Source organism: Symphalangus syndactylus, chromosome 1 (assembly GCF_028878055.3).
Source record: "Symphalangus syndactylus isolate Jambi chromosome 1, NHGRI_mSymSyn1-v2.1_pri, whole genome shotgun sequence".
NCBI classification, from domain to species: domain Eukaryota; kingdom Metazoa; phylum Chordata; class Mammalia; order Primates; family Hylobatidae; genus Symphalangus; species Symphalangus syndactylus.
This window is the reverse complement of record NC_072423.2, coordinates 150670121-150692379: the sequence shown is the minus strand read 5'-3', so window position 1 is coordinate 150692379 and position 22259 is coordinate 150670121. Positions and strand designations below refer to the sequence as shown.

General features: G+C 43.8%; 1 protein-coding gene and 1 long non-coding RNA gene across 4 annotated transcripts in view; one reads left to right on the top strand and one right to left on the bottom strand.

Moving 5' to 3' along the window:
* LOC129487578 (uncharacterized) overlaps positions 1–22259 on the top strand; it is a 46544-nt gene that overhangs the window by 12090 nt on the left and 12195 nt on the right. Inside the window, exons 6-7 of one of the 2 annotated variants that reach the window (XR_010114672.1) lie at positions 2085–2187; positions 9432–10681. This is a non-coding gene — a long non-coding RNA (uncharacterized lncRNA). Of the gene's footprint in view, positions 1–2084; positions 2188–2487; positions 2538–9431; positions 10682–22259 lie in introns of those variants that run through there. The other variant, XR_010114673.1, reaches the window with a different exon arrangement.
* Positions 185–17901, bottom strand: PRSS51 (serine protease 51). Of its 2 annotated transcripts, XM_055288533.2 has the most exons (5): positions 17757–17901; positions 16746–17005; positions 15649–15791; positions 15275–15480; positions 185–2125 (listed from the first exon to the last, which is right to left on the bottom strand). In XM_055288533.2, the coding sequence occupies exons 2-4, from the start codon at positions 16996–16998 to the stop codon at positions 15301–15303; spliced, it is 576 nt and encodes a 191-aa protein (XP_055144508.2). In that variant the 5' UTR covers positions 16999–17005; positions 17757–17901; the 3' UTR covers positions 185–2125; positions 15275–15300. The 2 variants fall into 2 exon arrangements, with proteins under 2 accessions (XP_055144508.2, XP_055144499.1); XM_055288524.2 differs by lacking the exons at positions 185–2125; positions 16746–17005; positions 17757–17901 and adding an exon at positions 2637–3071 and having other exon boundaries at positions 15649–15727.

The following is a 22259-nucleotide window of genomic DNA, read 5'->3' as shown; positions in this document are numbered from 1 at the left end:
GGTTGCAAACATTTTCCAAAATTCTATACGTAAGGGAAGTTTGCAAACATTTTCCAAAATTCTATCCATATTCTATTTTAGGGAAAATGACTATGGGACTTTGTTTCCCCAGCTGTTTTGAGGCTTTAAAATTTATCTTAGAACCTCTTGGAACTATCCCATTGGAATAACTGAAAGACAGATAAAACATTAGGCAGTTCATTCATTTTATTGGACATGGAGTTTTATCAGAACCAGCAATTACTGTACTTCTCATAGCTGGAAGCAAAGCATTAGAATTCAGCAAACTAAGCTTTTCTTTTCTCTGCCAAGCGGGGTTCCTGAAATGGGAGAGAAAGCCTCCTTGCCTCTGTTCTTTGGAAACGGCATGTATTTGGGGTCAGTAGAGCAAAACATCTCATCGCTGCTCTAAGTGTTTGCAAACTTTTGGGCACTGGAGGGCACATGCCTATGAGAACAGGGCATAGATAAAAGAATTCCTGCATTACCTGCCATCCTGCCCAAAGAAACCACACGACTTCCATGGCAGTCCCAGACTTCAGAAAGGGAGAACACAGCAAGCGCCTGCATTATCTTCATTTAGACCCCAAGTCATCCAAAAATTGCCTAGTACAGCAGTAGATGAGTTCACGTTTTAATCAAAACAGGATTGCATAGAAACATACATCCACATGAAAACCAGTACCCAATGTTTATGGTGGCTTTCTTCTTAATTGCTAAAAACTGGTAACAACCTAAATGTCCATCATCAGAGGAAGTGATGAACAAACTGTGGTGCATTCAAACAACAGCGATGCTACACAGCAGCAAAGAGGAACAGCCTACTGACACGCACAGCAACTCGGATATCAGGAGCATTGCGCCGAGCTGGAGAAGCCAGACACGAGCTGCTGCACACCGTATGATTCCATGGCATTCTGGGAAAGGCAAAAGTCCAAGCACAGAGAATGCATGAGTTGTTGCCCGGGTTTGGGGTTCCAGGAAGAGGATGGATTGCTAAGAAGCACAGGGTAATGTTTTGGGGTGATGAAAATGTTCTCTATCTTGTTTTTTTGTTTTGTTTTTTTTTGTGAAACAGAATTTCACTCTTGTTGCCCAGGCTAGAGAGCAATGGTGTGATCTTGGCTCACTGCAACCTCCACCTCCCTGGTTCAAGCAGTTCTTCAGCCTCAGCCTCTTGAATACCTGACATTAGAGGCACATGCCTCCCCGCCCAGCTAATTTCTGTATTTTTAGTAGAGATGGGTTTTCACCATGTTGGTCAGGCTGGTCTCGAACTCCTGACCTCAGGTGATCCGCCCACCTCAGCCCCCCACAGTGCTGGGATTACAGGCATGAGGCACCACATCCGGCCAAAGTTCTGTGTCTGGTCACAGCCATTTACATTCATCAGAATTCACAGAACCATCCATCTTGAAGTGAATTTGCTGAATAGAAATTATACCTCAAAGACTAGACGTTCAAAAATGCCTTTGTGTTTTGTAAGCTTCAACACTCGCCCAGTGGGAACCACAAAAGCATTGCCCAGTTTGTTGAAAGCATTGCTGTTGTAACTTCAACGTGTGGGGAGAAGTTATGTTTTCATACTGTCTTTGTCTGCTCTGGCCACTACGAAACACCACAGACTGGATGGATTGATCAACACACATTTCTTTCCCACAGCGGAGGCTGGACGTCCCCAAGACCCAGGTTCCTGGGGAGGGCTTGCTTCCTAGCCTGCAGGTGACCAGCATCTGCTGTGTCCTCTTGTGACTCTTCCTCAGTTCCTATGCCAGAGGGGTCAGGGGGACAAGTGGTCGTCCATCTTATAAGTGTCCTCATAAGGCCACCATCCTATCGACCAGGGCACCACCACCCTTTACCTCAGTTAACCTTAATGACTTCCTTGGTGGCCCCCTGTCCCGTTGCAGCCAGGGTTAGAGCTTCAGCATACAAAGTGAAAGGCCACACAAATCTTTGTCCATAACAGATGCCCAGTGGACAGGACACTCGGGTGCCCTGAGGCTGCAGGAGCTGAGAGTGATCTTGCTCAGGTACTTCTGGTGGTAACTGCTTTGTGGGAAAAAGTCTGTTCCTCCTGGCAGGTGTCAGAAGTAGCCGAGCTGAAGCCATGCTCTGGAAGAACCTGTGCAGGGAGAGAAAGACCTGTTTGAGACCGACCTGAAAGCTCTCCCGGGGAAAGAGCAGGTAAACCTGGCTCCCTGAAGGTCCAGGGGGAGAATGGGCTTCCCTGAGAGGGCTCATCAGGGGCGCAGTGGGAGGGAATGAAAGGGGTGGACAGGGTAGGGATGGGGCAGGGGTAGGAGAGAGGTCTGCAGCTCCACCCGGCACTACCCCCTCTGCCCACCAGTTCACAAATGTGACCCTGGCCCCCTCCCAGGCTGAACAGAGGGTCCCCCTAATTTGCTATGGCTCTGGGGAGCAGGGGCCCTGCTGGGACGCCTTGGCGAGCAGGGGGTCACTCAGGGTCTGTGCTCTGAACTCCAGGTAAGGGCGCCGGGGGAGTCATGGCAGGACAGGACATGGCCTGAGGGCCTGTGGCTCATCACCGCCCTCTGCGTCCTAGTTTACGTTCCGGTGGCATCTGCTGCAAGGGAAAGCCACGCGTCAACACAAGCTGCGGGAGGAGAGGGGAGCTATTTGGGGCAGAAGACAGACTTAAGAAATAGACATTGTTCCCCGTGGATTTCAGCCCATTTCTTTTCGCTTTTGGGTTTCAGCTGTGCCCTAATTCTTCCCTGTACGGGGACAGTTGGATCTTTGCAGGCAATGCAACAGAGGTGCAACTCCAGATGTAGCGATTCCACTTTGGAAAGGGGTGCCAGGTGGGGGCCCCAGACTTGTGTCCAGGAGGGCATTGTCTGTGTGCCACAGTCCACCGGCCTCTTGGAGATGAAATCCCCATGCCAGCCAAGAGGGGCATGCGATGCCAACTGAGAGTTAAGCATCACTCTGCTTCTCCACTCACCATCACCCCTCACCTTCTCCTGGGCCCTGCCCTGATTTTCCGAATCTCCCTCCAGCCCTCTGCAGTGGAAACGAGGAGGTCGATGGCTCTGCAACCAGCAGGTCTGGGGCATTAAGGAAGATGGCCGTAAGTATATCAATTAGGAAGCACTCCAGAAGGAAACAGGATTCTACTCCGAAAGTGCAAATGAAGGCATTTTAATGAAGGGACTGAAAGTTGTGGGCATTGTAAAGGGATTTAGCGAAGGAGAACAAGATGTCCAGAGGTGAACAGTAGCAGTAAGCCATAGGGGAAGCTACTGTCATTGGAATCCAGTGAGGACCACAAGCATGAAGGAGAGACTACCCTGTGGGGAATGAGTGTAGAAGGGACCCAGCCAGCGGCAGAACAATGGCCCAAACAGGAAAGTGAGAGGGAAGAAATACCCCAACCCTCTTCCCTCCTGCCCTGGTACTTTCTGTTGGTACTTGCTGAGGTCAAGCCAAGTGGCGTTTAGAATCCTAGGTAACTCAGTTCCTAGGAGCCAGCCTCCCAGGGCCCAGGGAAGTACAGCATATGGATCTGTGTTGGGGAAATGGGAGACAAATGGAAAATAATGGCTCAGCATCATCTAGCACATTCTCACAGAGGACAGAGTTGACAGCTATGAGCTATTCTGATTTTAGGGCTGATGAAGACACCACACTACCCATTATTAAGCCTTACCATGTACAATATACTATGCCCAAGATTTACAACTGTTATCTTGCTTAATCCTCATAGCAACCACATGAGGAAATTACTCTTCTTGTTTTCCACATTTAGCAGGTCAATATGCCGGATATTATATACTGATTTTTAGCACCATCGCTGCCTTTCCTTTTTTTTTTTCATTTTTCTATAACTTTATTTTTTTAATTTCATTATTATTATACTTTAAGTTTTAGGGTACATGTGCACAATGTGCAGGTTTGTTACATATGTATGCATGTGACATGTTGGTGTGCTGCACCCATTAACTCGTCATTTAGCATTAGATATATCTCCTAATGCTGTCCCTCCCCCCTCCCCCGACCCCACAACAGTCCCCAGTGTGTGATGTTCCCCTTTCTGCCTTCCTGTGTCCATGTGTTCTCATTGTTCAATTCCCACCTATGAGTGAGAACATGCGGTGTTTGGTTTTTTGTCCTTGTGATACTTTGCTGAGAATGATGGTTTCCAGCTTCATCCATGTCCCTACAAAGGACATGAACTCATCATTTTTTGTAGCTGCATAGTATCCCATGGTGTATATGTGCCACATTTTCTTAATCCAGTCTATCATTGTTGGACATTTAGGTTGGTTCCAACTCTTTGCTATTGTGAATAGTGCCGCTATAAACATACGTGTGCATGTGTCTTTGTAGCAGCATGATTTATAATCCTCTGGGTATATACCCAGTAATGGGATGGCTGGATCAAATGGTATTTCTAGTTCTAGATCCCTGAGGAATCGCCACACTGACTTCCACAATGGTTGAACTAGTTTACAGTCCCACCAACAGTGTAAAAGTGTTCCTATTTCTCCACATCCTCTCCAGCACCTGTTGTTTCCTGACTTTTTAATGATCACCGTTCTGACTGGTGTGAGATGGTATCTCATTGTGGTTTTGATTTCCATTTCTCTGATGGCCAGTGATGATGAGCATTTTTTCATGTGTTTTTTGGCTGCATAAATGTCTTCTTCTGAGAAGTGTCTGTTCATATCCTTTGCCCACTTTTTGATGGGGTTGTTTTTTTCTTGTAAATTTGTTTGAGTTCATTGTAGATTCTGGATGTTAGCCCTTTGTCAGATGAGTAGGTTGCATCACTGCCTTTCTAAATCTCCCATGTATTGTAGAGGCTGAAAGCCTAAGATCTATGTTTCTCAGGATCCCAGCAGGCTTCTAATTTAGATTTTCAGCCAAGTTTTAGGAGGCAAAGGAAAGGGAGCAATCATTTTCCCATGGCAGCTGTGTGCAGGCATGCAGATTTCAGCAGATGGCAGTCATGAGGTTTTGCCTTTAACTTTGGGTCTTCTGCAAATCATCCTGATACTGAAGATAATTATATCATTTGCAGGGGGTTCCAATGATTCCTGTAGTTTACTGAGCTCTTGAAGCAACTGTTTTTCCTGACCTTGACACTCAAGCACTTTTGATCATTCTAGAAGTACCCATTTTCATGTATTAAATACCTTTCTGTTTGAGATACATGAGTGTTTTCTATTTTCCTGAAAGAATCCTGACTGATACAGTATTTGGTACTGAAAGTGGTTCCAGGAAATACAGCTGCAAAGATGGAGGGAAATCTAAGATGTGTTGTTAGGCATGGATTAGCTTGAAGCCAATAATGACCTCCTGGCTAGTGGAAAATGGGTTTCTGGTAGTCCATGGCATGCAATGTCTTAAGTTATGACCTGCCATTCATGGAATCAATTGCCTATTAAAAGACACCAAGCACCTTTTTGATAGAATACTCTGGTGGAAGAGATAAGTACAAGGGTTAAAGTTACTGAATGCAATGGAAAATTTACAGAAAAAATGCAGAACAAAATACCCCAACAATTTCAGGGCTTTAAAATTTCAACTCACAGGCGTAACTCAAAAGCATTGGAGAAGCATCAAAGAAGCTTCTACAACTGCCCCTGAAAGAATCTTTTATTGTAGCATAAATTGAACCTGGGGTTGTTCCTGCAAGGTGGCAGAATTACAACCTAACTTGAATTCACAGCCTCTTTAGGTGCTTCCATGAAAGGTAATTTATTGGGAAGGACTGTGACCAGGAGTATTAAATTGGGAAACTTGTCATTAGAGTCATCCCAGTAGAATTCGTAGAAATCAGTTCAAATCTGACCCAGGAGAAGACAGAAAACATAATAAAAGAACTGCAACATTCTTCTAATGTATATTTATAGAGACCTGAGGATTATGTGCAAGAATGGATTGTAAGGGACTTAGAATTTGATTTGACTGGGCCAAATTTATCAGTCTAGGTGCACTTAAAAGAAATTCTGAATTCAGTGGTTTACCTAGAGCAGCTGGAAGTGGCTCTATTTGGTTGAAGGACTAAAACCTTGGACCAAAAAAATGGCCTACGTTAAACATAATTGCTTTCCAGAAATATAAAAGAAGGAATCCAAAGTCTTAGAAAAGAATGCCAGAATGGATTTATTAATTGTGACCTGCTCCCCCATCCTCTAACTCTAGTTTATGAGATTCCTGAGGATGCTTTATTGTATCAGGCATTGAAAAATACGTTTTCAAGGTGAGCACCAGCATCCTTGGAAGGCCCTGCTGTGGCCATCGTCTGTAGGCTGGGGGTGATGTAGCACGTACCCATCTGGTGGAAAATTGATTACAATTGACCCCTTCCCTCATGGAGTAGTCCGCAATTTTTCATCACAGTAGTAGACATTTATTTATTCCTGTCTATGGATGTGTCTCCCAAGCCCACAAGGCCTTTGCTGCCTCATCACACAAAACTTACTAAATGCCTCGTTATTCATCACGATGGTTTTGCATTTGGCATTACTTCTTACAAACTGATTAAAACGCAACAGATTAAAATGCAACAGAACTGAAGCAATGCACTTGGTGCCCATGGGATTCACGGATCTTCCCATAGGTCCCAACACCCAGAAGCAGCATGCCTGATAGAACAGTGGAATGGCCCCATGAAGCTTATGCAACTGAGCCTGTTGAGATTCCACGACGTGAGGCTGGAGTGCTCTTTTACAAAGTACCATGTCTATTATGAAGCACATTCAATAGGAGCTGATTCTTGTATGGCCAGAAAACTTGGGTTTGGGAACCAAGGGATAAGAATGGGACTGGCTTCATTTACTATTGCACGTAATAATCAACACCCAATAAAGTTTTGCTTCTTACCACTGCAACTTTGAGCTCTGGAGGTTTAGAGACCTTAGTTCTCAAGGGAAGAATGCCTCTACCAGGGAATACGATGTTTGATTGCATGGAGAGTTGAGACTGCCACCTGGACATTTGGAGTTGATTATACCACTAAGCCAACAGGCAAAGGAGGAGGTTAGTGTCGGCGCTGAGAAGACTGACCCCAAATGTCAAAGAACAGAGATTCGCTCCACACATGGGGACAAGGAGGAATATGTCTGAAATCCATTACATCCTTTGAAGATGCTCTATTTCATTGTCCAAAGGGAGAAATCAGTGGAAAACTATAGCAACCCCATACAGGAAAAACCATCAAGAGCTCAGAAATGAATGAATGGTCACCCCAACAGATAAAGAACCACATTCAGCTGAGGTTCAAATTGGAAGAAGGCCAACTCTGGCCTCAGGATCAGTTGCACACTTGAGAACAATTGCAGCAGCCTGGATTTTCATGTTTTATGTATTTGTATATACCAATTTCCCTTTATTCCTTCTTTTCCCCAAATGTTCACATTGGTTACATTTATTACTGATCTTTAGGATATAAGATTATGGTGGCCATGGTGGTGTACCACCCCAATCTACTTCAAAAGAACCTGCTGTGGGAAGCACAGTTGATGACAGCCTTCAGCTACTGCTCCTCCAGATCCATCATGGCTGTCAGACCAACACTGCACTTCTACAGAGTATACCCAGCCACTGGCTGAGAGTGACAGGGGCCAACTTTTCTTGGGCCATTACTGCTCAACCTGGCAGCCTTTGCTCAGGAATTCTTATCAGCCTGGTCCAGACTTTCTCAGACCTGCAATGGGGTCTGAAGATGTTCTGCCTCCTCCTGTTCCCAAGATCCTTTATCCTTGCCAGGCGTTTCTACCAATAAATCTCTTTCACATATAATTCAGTCTGTCTTGGCATCGGCTCTTGGAGGACCCAAACTGACAGGGATGTGAAGCTGAGATTGTGATTAAACAGTCTCACTCAAAGATGGATATGATGATTTTATGAGACTTTTCAGAGAGGAACTGAGTGTTCTGTTTGCGTAGAGAATAGTCGTATTGTGTTAGGAGCATGCTGTTGTTACTGTTCTTGTTTTCTAGAAATTTTAATAAAGAAGGTTATGTGCATATGCTGAGCAGCCAAAGTGGTAGGCTTGCTAGATCGTGTCTCAATAGGCACTCAAAATCCAGTTCCCCTAAATCCATTTTTCTGTGTCATGTTGCAGCTGCCTTACTCTAGTATTCTGGATGTCATTTTGGGTCCCATGAGATGCACTTACTAGTATCTGCAATGTATAATGCAGGCAGCAGCAGCACCAGCTAAAGCTGAGCTCTGGTAGAGTTGGATTGGATTTTTACAGTGATCTAACTCTTCAGTGTGATATTTCCTCCTGGTCATCAGCTACAGGCTGTGAGAAAGCCTGAGGGAGAGAGGGTAGCCATGTTTCCCACTACCTCCCAACCACTGGCTGGCGCACTAGCCTCCTGGCCTTAGGTCGCAGCCACAATGACGTGACCTTCTAAAATCCCTGGCAAGCTGCAGGAGCAGACCTGCAACCAAGCCTGCTCGTAAGGTAAGGGTTTCTGTTTACTAACCTAGAGCTGCTCTATTCTTTCATCCTTGTTCCCCTTTCAACCGTCTCTTGCAAGTACTAGTTGTGCATTAAATATGCATTTTGTTTTGCAAAATGAGAAGAGCTTATAAATACTTCAAATTTTCTCCCTCTGTTTCACTCCTTTCCATTTCTTTCTAAAATTACAGTAAAATATTAAATATACAAAATATTTTTGTATTTATACAAAACGATAATACCATAAAACAAAACACTGCAGAGTTGAAGCCCTCTGAGGATCTCTCCATTTCTTCGAGCCATAACCAATATCCTGAACTTTGCATTTCTTTTCCCTTTGCAGTTGCTTATTTTTTCTACATCTGAATATATCCTTACATGTTTTTAAAATTTATAGAAATATCACACGGAATACATTTTTCTGTAACTTGCCTTTGCGCTGCCTTGTGAGATTAAGCTATGTTGATCTATTTAACTCCAGCTGATGTATGTAATCATCCCCTAATAACATTCTGTTGTTTGACTGTACCAAAATTTATTCAGGTCTCTGATAATGAGCATTTAGATTGGTTTGTTTTCTATTTATGAATTTAGCAATTATGTGTTTCTAATTTTTTGTTATTATAAACTATGGTGCTATGAATATTCCTGTATATGCCACCTTCAAAATTTTAAAATTTTAAGTGTTTGAAAATACAGTCATGTCAGGATATGTTCTGAGAAATGTATCATTAGGTAATTTCATTGCTAGGCACACATCAGTGTGTCCAAATCTAGATGGCATTGCCTACTACACACCTAGGCCATATGGTGTAGTGTGTTGCTCTGACCACCATCATATGTGTAGTTCATCTTTGACCAAAATGGCATTCTGTGGCATGTCTGTATTAAAATTTTTTTTGTGGAAAACCATTTTTTAAAATCTGTTTTACATGAATGATAGTTTTTAGTGTCAACAATTTAAATATGGCAGTTATTTTTTTCTCAGCACATTGGTGGTATTATTCCAACATCTTTTAGCTTCCCTTGCTGTCGTTGAGAAGTCTGTTGATTTGATACTCCTCTGTAAGTAATCCATTTTTTCCTTGCATATGCTGATTTTGAGATCTTCTCTGCCTTTATTGTTCTGCCATTTCACTAAAATGTGTTTGTTTGGAGATATATAAATTCTGCTTGGACTGTATTGTGCTTCCAGAATTGGAAGATCAATGTCTTTCATTAACTATGGAACATTCTTGGTCACGGACTCATTGAATGTTTCCTTTTCTCCATTATTTCTATTCTTTTCTGAAACTTCGGTAGTCATATGTTAGTCCTTTTAACTCCATCTGCCTCGTTTCATAACTTCTCTCTCATGTTTTCCCTTATTGCTTTTTAGCATCCTGAGTAATGTTCAGATCCATCTACTGGTTTACTGATTATATTTTTATTTCCATAAATTCCACTGGATTCTTTTTCAATTCTGCCTGGCCATTTTTTGATGGTATTTTGTTTTCAGTCTCATTTTAAGTTTCTTCCTTTTAAAAAATATTTTATACATAATTATTTACATTTACTATCTAATAATTTAAATATATGAACTCTGGGTGTGTAATCTTCTTTCCTGTTCTTTTTCATGATGGTTTGTTTTCTGTTTATGAATTTAGCAATTGTATGTTTTGTACTCACGTTTGGCTGAACTTAATTCGTGGGAATCTGTAGGAGACTGTAAAAATATCAGTGGTTGCCACAGTATAGATGAACAAGTGAAACACTGAGGATTTTTTGGCAGGGAAGCCACTCTGTGTGATTACTACAATGGTGGCCACATGTCATTATACACTCATCAAAACCCATAGCATGTGCAATGCAAACAGTGAATCCTAATGTAAACTCTAGATTCTAGTTAATCATAATGCATCAATATTGGCTCATTAATTGTAATGTGCCACACTAATGCAAGATATTAAAATAGGAGAAATTGGGAGGAGATTGGGCGTACGGGAATCCATTGTATAATACTTTCTGCTCAATTTTTTTATAAACCTATAACTGTCAAAAGCGTATTCATTTTTTTAAATGTAGAGATAAAAAACTAAAAAAAATTAACCTTTGTGATTTTGACTTAAACAGGGAACCCTGTCTCAGGGTCATGAGAGAAAAGAACCAAGTGTCTCCTTCCGTGAACTGAAGGGCATCAAGAAGAGTGGCGTTTTAGTGGCATAGGGGAATTCACTTTCTTTTGCCATCTAATGTTGGGTATGTGTTGTTGTGTTCTTTTTTTTATTATACTTTAAGTTTTAGGGTACATGTGCACAACGTGCAGGTTTGTTACATATGTATACATATGCCATGTTGGTGTGCTGCACCCATTAACTCTTCATTTAACGTTAGGTATATCTCCTAATGCTATCCCTCCCCCCTCACCCCACCCCACCACAGGCCCCAGTATGTGATGTCCCCCTTCCTGTGTCCATGTGTTCTCATTGTTCAGTTCCCACCTATGAGTGAGAACATGCAGTGTTTGGTTTTTTGTCCTTGCGATAGTTTGCTGAGAATGATGGTTTCCAACTTCATCCATGTCCCTACAAAGGACATGAACTCATCATTTTTTATGGCTGCATCGTATTCCATGGTGTATATGTACCCCATTATCTTTTTTTTAAATTTTATTATACTTCAAGTTTTAGGGTACATGTGCACAACGTGCAGGTTTGTTACATATGTATACATGTGCCATGTTGGTGTGCTGCACCCATTAACTCATCACTTAGCATTAGGTATATCTCCTAATGCTATCCCTCCCCCCACCCCACAATAGTCCCCAGAGTGTGAAGTGCCCCTTCCTGTGTCCATGTGTTCTCATTGTTCAGTTCCCACCTATGAGTGAGAACATGTGGTGTTTGGTTTTTTGTCCTTGGGATAGTTTGCTGAGAATGATGGTTTCCAGTTTCATCCACGTCCCTACAAAGGACATGAACTCATCATTTTTTATGGCTGCATAGTATTCCATGGTGTATATGTGCCACATTTTCTTAATCCAGTCTATCATTGTTGGACATGTGGATTGGTTCCAAGTCTTTGCTATTGTGAATAGTGCCACAATAAACATACATGTGCATGTGTCTTTATAGCAGCATGATTTATAGTCCTTTGGGTATATACCCAGTAATGGGATGGCTGGGTCAAATGGTATTTCTAGTTCTAGATCCCTGAGGAATCGCCACACTGACTTCCACAATGGTTGAACTAGTTTACAGTCCCACCAACAGTGTAAAAGTGTTCCTATTTCTCCACATCCTCTCCAGCACCTGTTGTTTCCTGACTTTTTAATGATGGCCATTCTAACTGGTGTGAGATGGTATCTCATTGTGGTTCTGATTTGCATTTCTCTGATGGCCAGTGATGATGAATGTTTTTTCATGTGTATTTTGGCTGCATGAATGTCTTCTTTTGAGAAGTGTCTGTTCATATCCTTTGCCCACTTTTTGATGGGATTGTTTGTTTTTTTCTTGTAAATTTGTTTGAGTTCATTGTAGATTCTGGATATTAGCCCTTTGTCAGATGAGTAGGTTGCAAAAATTTTCTCCCATTCTGTAGGTTGCCTGTTCACTCTGATGGTAGTTTCTTTTGCTGTGCAGAAGCTCTTTAGTTTAATTAGATCTCATTTGTCAATCTTGGCTTTTGTTGCCATTGCTTTTGGTGTTTTAGACATGGAGTCCTTGCCCATGCCTATGTCCTGAATGGTATTGCCTAGGTTTTCTTCTAGGGTTTTTATGGTTTTCGGTTTAACATGTAAGTCTTTAATCCATCTTGAATGAATTTTTGTATAAGGTGTAAGGAAGGGATCCAGTTTCAGCTTTCTACATATGGCTAGCCAGTTTTCCCAGCACCATTTATTAAATAGGGAATCCTTTCCCCATTGCTTTTGTCAGGTTTGTCAAAGATCAGATGGTTGTAGATACGTGGCATTATTTCTGAGGGCTCTGTTCTGTTCCATCGATCTATAGCTCTGTTTTGGTACCAGTACCATTGCTGTTTTGGTTACTGTAGCCTTGTAGTATAGTTTGAAGTCAGGTAGCGTGATGCCTCCAGATTTGTTCTTTTGGCTTAGGATTGACTTGGCCATGCGGGCTCTTTTTTGGTTCCATATGAACTTTAAAGTAGTTTTCTCCAATTCTGTGAAGAAAGTCATTGGTAGCTTGATGGGGATGGCATTGAATCTATAAATCACCTTGGGCAGTATGGCCATTTTCACGATATTGATTCTTCCTCCCCATGAGCATGGAATGTTCTTCCATTTGTTTGTATCCTCTTTTATTTCGTTGAGCAGTGGTTTGCAGTTCTCCTTGAAGAGGTCCTTCACATCCCTTGTAAGTTGGATTCCTAGGTATTTTATTCTCTTTGAAGCAATTGTGAATGGGAGTTCACTCATGATTTGGCTCTCTGTTTGTCTGTTATTGGTGTGTAAGAATGCTTGTGATTTTTGTACATTGATTTTGTATCCTGAGACTTTGGTGAAGTTGCTTATCAGCTTGAGGAGATTTTGGGCTGAGACAATGGGATTTTCTAGATATACAATCATGTCATCTGCAAACAGGGAAAATTTGACTTCCTCTGTTCCTAATTGAATGTCCTTTATTTCCTTCTCCTGCCTGATTGCCCTGGCCAGAACTTCCAACACTGTGTTGAATAGGAGTGGTGAGAGAGGGCATCCCTGTCTTGTGCCAGTTTTCAAAAGGAATGCTTCCAGTTTTTGCCCATTCAGTATGATATTGGCTGTGGGTTTGTCATAGATAGATCTTATTATTTTGAGATATGTCCCATAAATGCCTAATTTATTGAGAGTTTTTAGCATGAAGAGTTGTTGAATTTTGTCAAAGGCCTTTTCTGCATCTATGGAGATAATCATGTGGTTTTTGTCTTTGGTTCTGTTTATATGCTGGATTATTTTTATTGATTTGCATATGTTGAACCAGCCTTGCATCCCAGGGATGAAGCCCACTTGATCATGGTGGATAAGCTTTTTGATGTGCTGCTGGATTCGGTTTGCCAGTATTTTATTGAGGATTTTTGCATCGATCGATGTTCATCAGGGATATTGGTCTAAAATTCTCTTTTTTTGTTGTGTCTCTGCCAGGCTTTGGTATCAGGATGATGCTGGCCTCATAAAATGAGTTAGGGAGGATTCCCTGTTTGTTTTTCTATTGATTGGAATAGTTTCAGAAGGAATGGTACCAGCTCCTCTTTGTACCTCTGGTAGAATTCAGCTGTGAATCCGTCTGGTCCTGGACTTTTTTTGGTTGGTAAGCCATTAAACTTCAAAGAGGGAAGTCCTGTATTTCATTTTGTTCCCTGTAGTCCAAAAGATGGGACTATGACACTGTTGATGGTTAATTTAATCTGTCCAACTTGGCCAGGCTCTGGTGCCCAGTTGTTTGAACAGCAGCGTAGATGTTGCTCTCAAGGCTGTTTTTAGACATGATTAACACTTGAATCAATAGACCTTGAGGAAAGCAGATTGCCCTCCATTTGTGAGTTGGCCTCATCCAATCAGATGAAGGTCTTAGGAGAAAGGATTTAAGTCCCCCAAAGAAGAAATTTTTCCCCTAGATGGCCTTCGGACTTGAAAACGCAACATCAACTCTTCCTTGGGTCTCCAGTTTACCTGCCTTCCCCACAGATTTGAGACTTGCCAGCCCCCACAATCACATGGGCCAGTTCTTTAAAATAAATCCCTCTCTCTTTACATATTTGTAATAAAAGGAAACTATCCATAAATAAATGATATGTATTTAGAAATAAAACAATATGTATTTTTATATACTTATATATATATAAAATTATGTATGTATACAGACACATGCATACATACATAGGTATGTATACAGACGCATGTATATACATAAGTATATGTATACATGTATGTATACAAGTTCAGGTGGCCCTCCATATCCATGAGTTCTGCATGTGTGGATTCAACCAACCTCAGATCGAAAGTATTTGGAATAAATATGGATGGTTGTATCTGTACTGAACATGCAGGAACTTTTTTAAAATTATTTATTATCCTTAAAACAATACAGTATAACAACAATTTACATAGCATTGACATTGTATTAGGCACTATAAGTAATCTAGAGAAGATTTAAAGTATATGGAAAGATTGCATAGGGTATATACAAATACTGTTTTATATGAGGAACTTGAGCATCCATGGATTTTCATATCCAAGAAGGGTCCTGGAACCAATTTCCCACAGATACCAAGGGACAACTGCATTTATATAATGAAACTAATTACTAATTGCGAGGGACCCTATGAGAAGAGGCACACATTTGGCTGTGACATATACGTTAGACGTCATGAACTACCCATACCATCTACATTCCTGTATCTTTCCAGTGCCTGTTTCACAAAATATCTGAATGAATGAGCAGATGAATCTTTCTCTTTTCTGGGGCCACATATGATTATCTCCTTTGTAGCTATGCCAGGTAGACATAACCAAGAAAGGACCCCCCAGAAAACTACCACTAGTCCCTGGCTGTCCTTCATGGCACTGATCTTTAAATAAACATGGTCTTTTAGTTTTCTAAAAACAAATTCTTATCGTTTGTATTTCAGTCTGGCCACACAAGCTATTTTGTTTCCACTCAGTGAAAAGATGTGCTTGCTACCCCACAGCAGATGCTCCACAGATGCTTGTGTGAGAACGGAAAGGAAGAGAGGAGAGAGAAGGAAAAGGGGTGGGTCCAAAGCTTAGCAATTAAGTTTATCACCGGTAAACATGGTGGCTAGCAGCATTTGAGACCCCAATCCTAGCAAGAAGGGGTACTGAGGAGCACATACCAGCGAGCTTCTCGTGGATCCTGAGATTACAGTATAGGCTTTCCGCTCCTTTTCTGTCTCCTCCTGGATCCATGGGATTGAGCCACAGACACAAACATACCAGGTCTCCCCGTGGAGCCAGATCTTATGCCCCACCTGAAGACACCCACTTGGAAGAGTCTCTGGGTTCCATAAATAGCACAAACCAGAGGTGCGCCACTGTCTCCCTGGGAATGAGAAAAGGAAGAACAGTCTGCAATCAATGGTACCTCCAGCAAGAACATGGAGGGGAAAATGGGAGGGTCCTAGTGGTGTAGGCTAAGGCCCCCCCATTTGGGTACCTAGAAAGTGATGGGGTACCTGGAGGGAGGAGAGGGCTGGGCAGGGGTGAGTACCTTGCAGATACCATTGGTGCCTGGTTCCTTCCAAGCACAAATCATCTTCCTGGACAGCTGGTTTACCCTCTTGGCGCATTCTTTCTGGCTAATCTGCACCACTCTCAGCTTTTCCAGGTGCATGTTTAAGTCATCATATTGGTCTGACAAAGGGAGAAAGCTGGTGTGAGAGTGAGCACTGCATCAGCCGCCAACAGTGAACAGCCCACACGCGATCAGCATGGAAGCCTGGGAGGCCACCAACGTCCAGCAGATCACAAATTCACAGGGCATGGAGGCCTGGGATGACTTCAATCTCCTCTCCAACAGCCCCAACAAGAAGTTCCTCCACTAAATGTGCTTCCTGTGGGAAGCTCATTCTCTCCAGAAGCAGCCCACAAAAGCCCCAGCCTCAGCCCCTGCCAGGGGAATTTGGAATGAAGGTCCTCCCTGGCCCCACTATCTCTTCAAGCCAGGCTTTGCCCCATGCAGAGGATCAGAGCAGCCCAACCTCTGAATTGGTGTTGTCCAGTGTCTTCACCAAGCCAAATGGAGAAACCAAGAAGAAGACACATCTGCTCATGCCACTTTGTAGGAAGGAACTGACCACAATGCCAGGGGAACTCTTGGCCTTCTCCCCACCACACTCCTACCCTCCCAGAGATCTTCCCTGGCCAGGCAGCCTGGTGCCTTGCAGGGAAAGGGGTGGAGACATCTGTAATGGAGCTTGGTTGGAGAATCACTGGCTCAGAGCTATCTCGGGGTGGTATTTTACATAGGGTGGCCAATAGATGGGGAGATGGCCATCGTGAAAGAGCCACAGGTGGGACGATCCAAACTGGCTTATCATGCTTTTGGCTCCAAAAAATTATCATGGGTCTCATATTTTGAGATTCTTCTATGTTCTAGGCTTTTACTGGGGACCTCATTTAATTTAATCCCCGTACCTTTTTTGAGGAGGCGTTCCTGGCATTCTGAAGGTGAGGAAGGTGAAGGAGCTCAAGAAAGATAAAGTCGCAATTCAGACCCAAGCATTCCCGCACCCAAAGCATCATGCTCTCTAGCCCAAGGTACCCTACATTGGGGCTTTCTATGGGTTCTGAAAATGGGGCACGTACCATACCCATTGGTCGTTACCCACTCTGCCATCCAACACCGATCCCAGGTCCTCTCCTCCTCCTGCAGGCAGACAGGCATTTTCAAATTGCTGAATTGCACTGGTGTGGCAAGTAGAAGCAGAGAGAGGTCACTGTCGAGCTGGGGCGGTTTGTAATCTTTGTGAATAATGACCTTCTGCACTTGCTTTCTCTCCGAGTGAATGTTGCTGAATGTTCTTGTTGCCATGACCACAGTGACATTTACCACAGCCATGTCTAATCTAAAGAATGAATATAAAAACACCAGTGCTAACAAGGGTGATAGTGCAGTTCACATTCATAGACACATTTGTAAACAGTAAGTTGACAACTAAGGAGAAGTCCAGTGCAGTGGGTGAGCTACAGTGGTCTGGAGCATGGCTAGGATCAGATAGGTAGGAATCAGGAGCCCAAGCTCTGACAAATCTCTGAACCAGGGGGTTGACAGTCCAGGGAAAGTCTCCTGACCACAAGAGGAGGAACGAATCCCTCTGAGAAATGAGACTGTAAGCTCCTTGATGACAGGGACCTTGGCAGTCTTGTCAACTCCTATGTCCGCAGCACTTGGAACAGTACACAGTAGGTGCTCAACGGGAAGGTGTTCAATCAGTGACTCCAGGGTGTTGTCTTCATACAGATAACAGGCAGGAGAGAGTGTATTGGATGTACTGGGTGCACAGCTCTGACTAGCAGCCCCCATTTGGATATGGTTGGCTAAATAAAAGGGAGAGAGTGGGTGTACAGCAGAGACCCTGGGGTACAAAGCCAATGTAACATTTTGCACATAGAACCTAGGGCTTCATAGGCCTGTGCACTGGCCTACTGAGCGGCCCAGCCCAGACAATACATTGACAAGACGGGATGTAGATGAAGACACTTGCAGGGTTTTTGGGAAGCAATGTGCGGCTGTCAGAACCCACCACCAATGTATGATTGAGCCTCCACAGAGGTGTTTCCGAGACATCTGGATACTCACTTGCCAAGGGAACTCACCATTCTGGACTTGAAGCTGTTCATGAAATGGTAACCATGACGAGTTTGGAAAAGCAGGCCTGTGGCCACATTGAATGTTTTCTGAAAGAGAAAGGAAAGAGCCATTTGTATGTAAGAAGCATGGAGAGATCCTTATCTGTTATTCCCGGAGTCTTCCCAAGTAAGACCAGTGCTGAAAGCTGAGCAAGGTAGCACAAACAGGCCAAAGAGAGGGAGAGCTCAGAAAACACCAGCAACCTGCACCTTTTTCTGTGTCCATTCTTCATAACCACAGACAGCGGAGAGACCTGGGGAGGTCTGAGCAGGGCTCTTTCAGAGGTGCATAGGGTTAGAGTGGCCATGGAGATGCACCAGATACACAGGGTCCACTCCGGAGATGGAAACTGTGCAGTGATTTGAACAAGGAAAGTTTAACAGGAAGAATCACAAACTGTAACCGGGGAGCGACTACAAAGCATGAGGAGCACTCTAAGATATGGCAGGGCAGGAGGAGAGTATCTGGGGAGGAGCCGAACTTGGCAGGGGAGCCTCTCCCCCTCCCCAGGAGTGGGACTCACAACACATTGAAGAAGGTGTCTGCAGCCCAGCGGAAGACAGAGACATTTGCCGGGTTGCCCCGGGCCAGAGCTGATACCCTTTGCTAGAGAAGCGGAATGCACCCCTCGGGAGTGCAGGGGGCCAGGAAACGGTGGCCAGGACTGGCAACAAGGAACACCCCTCTGGAGAGCAGGTGGACTGGTGCAGCACACAGGTGCCTGCAGGGAGCTTGTCAAGAGCCAGCCCACTGGCTGGGGGGGTGCAAGACCTGGGTGTGTGTGTCTGTCTTGGGACAGCTGCAGTGAAAAGGTGTAGAGGGGGCTCGGGGGATTTCGAGGCTGATCCAAGAAAAAGATATGATCACTAGGTGGTGACAGCACACACAAGTTTCATTTGGGAAATGCTTTGGGAGGTTGCATGCAGGGGCAGCCCTTTACAGCATGAGACTATCTGGAGGTTAAGGAGACACCATCCAGAAGAGGGAGAGGACAAGGGGACTTCTGAGGAAAGAGGACTCTGACAGGGGGTTACTCGCCTAGGTGATGCGGTTCACTGGCACAGTGGGGAGTCTCTGGGTCAGAGAGCTCTCAAGGACAGCAATGGCTTGGGGTCTTTTGTAGCCACAGGCTTCATATTACCTGTGGCTAGCAGATGTTGAGTGCAGTTTCACAGGTTATGCAAAGCAGACAAGCTTTAAATGGCTAAATACCTATTTAGACTATGTTCAAAAACAGCTGGATGCGTAAAACATTGAGTTTGGGACCAGCAGGCTTTTGAGCTAATGAGGAGAAGCCTGCCACGAAGAAATTAACAAGCTAAGGGCCATCCTTGGCTGATTTGTAGAACAGGTCACTGAACAGAAGACAGGGCTTGAGCTCACTGAGAGAGGCATGGTGGAGCCGAGCACCACCAGGTGTTCCCCATATCCTGGTGGCAACCACGCCATAGGAGCAAGCAGCAGCAAACAGAAGCATGCTGGAGAGGACCAGGAAGAAAGGCCCCTTCCACCTGCAGTATCCTTCCAGCACCTGCTGCTGAGAAAGCTTAATGTTGTGCTTGCTACAAAGAAAAATTTCTTACAGGGTCCAGCTGCATTATTGCCAACCCAATTTACAGGGATCCAAAGAAGGCCTGTAGGGGGTTGGGGGGCAAAAAAGACATGCAGAGTAAAGGACACGGTCACTGTGGCCACCAGTCTCCGGCAAATATCCATGCCCTGAAGGACTCCTGGAAATAGCCCAGGAAAATGAGAAGCAAATAGAGATTTGGCACAGGCTTAATATGTATTCTTTTTTTAAAGGAACAGGGATGGGAAAAAACAGCAACATTTACTAGATGAAACTCTAAATAGGAAAATATTACCCAGAACAAGTAAAAAAATCTGAGTAGATATTTTGCCATCAATCATAAAAAATAAAACCTTATAAAGCAATCACCTATGTGAAAGAAGATTATAAATTAGAAACTTAAGGAAGAGGTTATAAGAAAACATGAGCAGAAAGTGAGAAAACAGGAGGAGATGGGGCATGAGCTGGCAGAAGTCAGGCTAGAAATGGAAGAATAAAATACAGAAAATTCTTTGGGCAGCATAGTAAGGGATAAAGAGTATGTAAATTAGAGAAGCAATGAAAATTAAATAAAAGCAGAGTTTAAAAGAGAGATTTTTGTGTGAATGTAATTTTTAATTTTGGGGGGATAAATACCTAGATAGGGACTGCTAGGTCATGTGGTCAGTGCACGCTCAACCTTTTACAAAACTGCCCAATTGCTTTCCACATGGCTGCACCATTTTGCATTCCCATCAACAATGGATAAGAGCTCAGGCTGAGTGCAGTGTCTCACGCCTGTAATCCCAGCACTTTCGGAGGCTGAGGCAGTCAGATCAGCTGAGGTCAGGAGTTTGAGACCAGGCTGACCAACATAGTGAAACCCTGTCTCTACTAAAAATACAAAAATTAGCTGGGCATGGTGGCATGGGCCTGTAGTCCCAGCTACTTGGGATGCTGAGGCAGGAGGCAGGAGAATCACTTGAACCCAGGAGGCAGAGGTTGCAGTGAGTCAAGATCACAGCACTGCACTCCAGCCTGGGAGACAGAGCAAGACCCTGTCTCAAAAAAAAAAAAAAAAAAGGCCAGGTGCAGTAGCTCAAGCCTGTAATCCCAGCACTTTGGGAGGCTGAGGCAGGCGGATCACAAGGTCAGGAGATCGAGACCATCCTGGCTAACATGGTGAAACCCCGTCTCTACTAAAAATACAAAAAAATTAGCCAGGCATGGTGGTGGGCGCCTGTAGTCCCAGCTACTCGGAGAGGCTGAGGCAGGAGAATGGCGTGAACCCGGGAGGCGGAACCTGCAGTGAGCCGAGATCGCGCCACTGCACTCCAGCCTGGGGAACAGAGCAAGACTCTGTCTCAAAAAAACAAACAAAAAAAACAAAACCGTGAATAAGAGTTACTATCGCTTTACATCTTTACATCTTTGCCAACACTTGGTACTATCAGAAGTTTTTATTTTAGCCATTGTAGCAGACACACAGGAATAGTTATTGTGGGATTGTTCACAATCCTTCAAACTGGAAATACCCAAATATCTCTCAATGCGTGAATGGATAAGTGAACTGTAATCTATCCACATGATGAAATGCCACCCAGGAATAAAAAGGAACTATTGGTGCATGCAACAACAGAGGAGTCTCAAGTGCATTATGCTAAGTCAGAGAACTCAGGCTGAAAAGGTCACATACTGTGTAGGGTTATATTTGTTTGGCATTCTGGAGAAGGCAAAACTCTGGGTGTGGATAACGGGTCAGTGGCTGCCAGGAGTTGGGGGTGGGGGAGGGGTGAGTACAAAGGAGCAGATAGAGGGGATTCTTGGGAGTACTAAAAATTTCAATATCTTGTCTATAAGTGAGGTTAACATGAATCTATGCATGTGTAAAAGCCCATAGAATGGTACCCCAAAACATAAAGTTTGCTTTTTGTAAAAATAATTAGAAAAATGATAGAGAATATAGGCAATGATTGTTCTTGAATTTTAAATGACACATAAAAATAGGAATAGAGGAGCATTTCCCTAACATGATAAAGTGTGTCTATCTTGGCCCGAAAGTGAGTAGCATGCTGACTGGGGAAAAGCCGGAAGCCTTCCCACAGAGTCAAGAACAGCACAGATGTCCACTACTTCTGCTACTTGTTAACATTGCATGGGCAGCTAGGAGGAGATGGTGATAGATTTTGAGCAGAGGGAGCCCAGAGGATCCCTCAGCACACGGGAGGAGAGTGAGACAGGGCTTCCATCTAGAAGAGTCTATGAGGGGCCGGGCGTGGTGGCTTACGCCTGTCATCCCAGCACTTTTGAGATGCCATGGCAGGCAGATCACACGAGGCCAGGAGTTCAAGACCAGCCTGGCCAATATGGTGAAACCCCGTCTCTACTGAAATTACAAAAATTAGCCAGTTATGGTGGTGGGCACCTGTAGTCCCAGCTATTTGAGAGACTGAGGCAGGAGAATTGCTTGAACCCCGGAGGCAGAGGTTGCAGTGAGCCAAGATCGCACCACTGCACTCTAGCCTGGGAGACACAGCAAGATTCTGTTAAAAAAAAAAAAAAAAAAGTCTCTGACTGGGCCAGGGATAGTTGGAGGTATAGTCACGGATTGCTTAAGTGTTGGAAGTTCTGCCAGGGCAATTAGGCAGGAGAAGGAAATAAAGGGTATTTGGTTAGGAAAAGAGGAAGTCAAATTGTCCCTGTTTGCAGATGACATGATTGTATATCTAGAAAACCCCATCGTCTCAGCCCAAAATCTCCTCAAGCTGATAAGCAACTTCAGCAAAGTCTCAGGATACAAAATTAATGTACAAAAATCACAAGCATTCTTATACACCAATAACAGACAAACAGAGAGCCAAATCATGAGTGAACTCCCATTCACAATTGCTTCAAAGAGAATAAAATACCTAGGAATCCA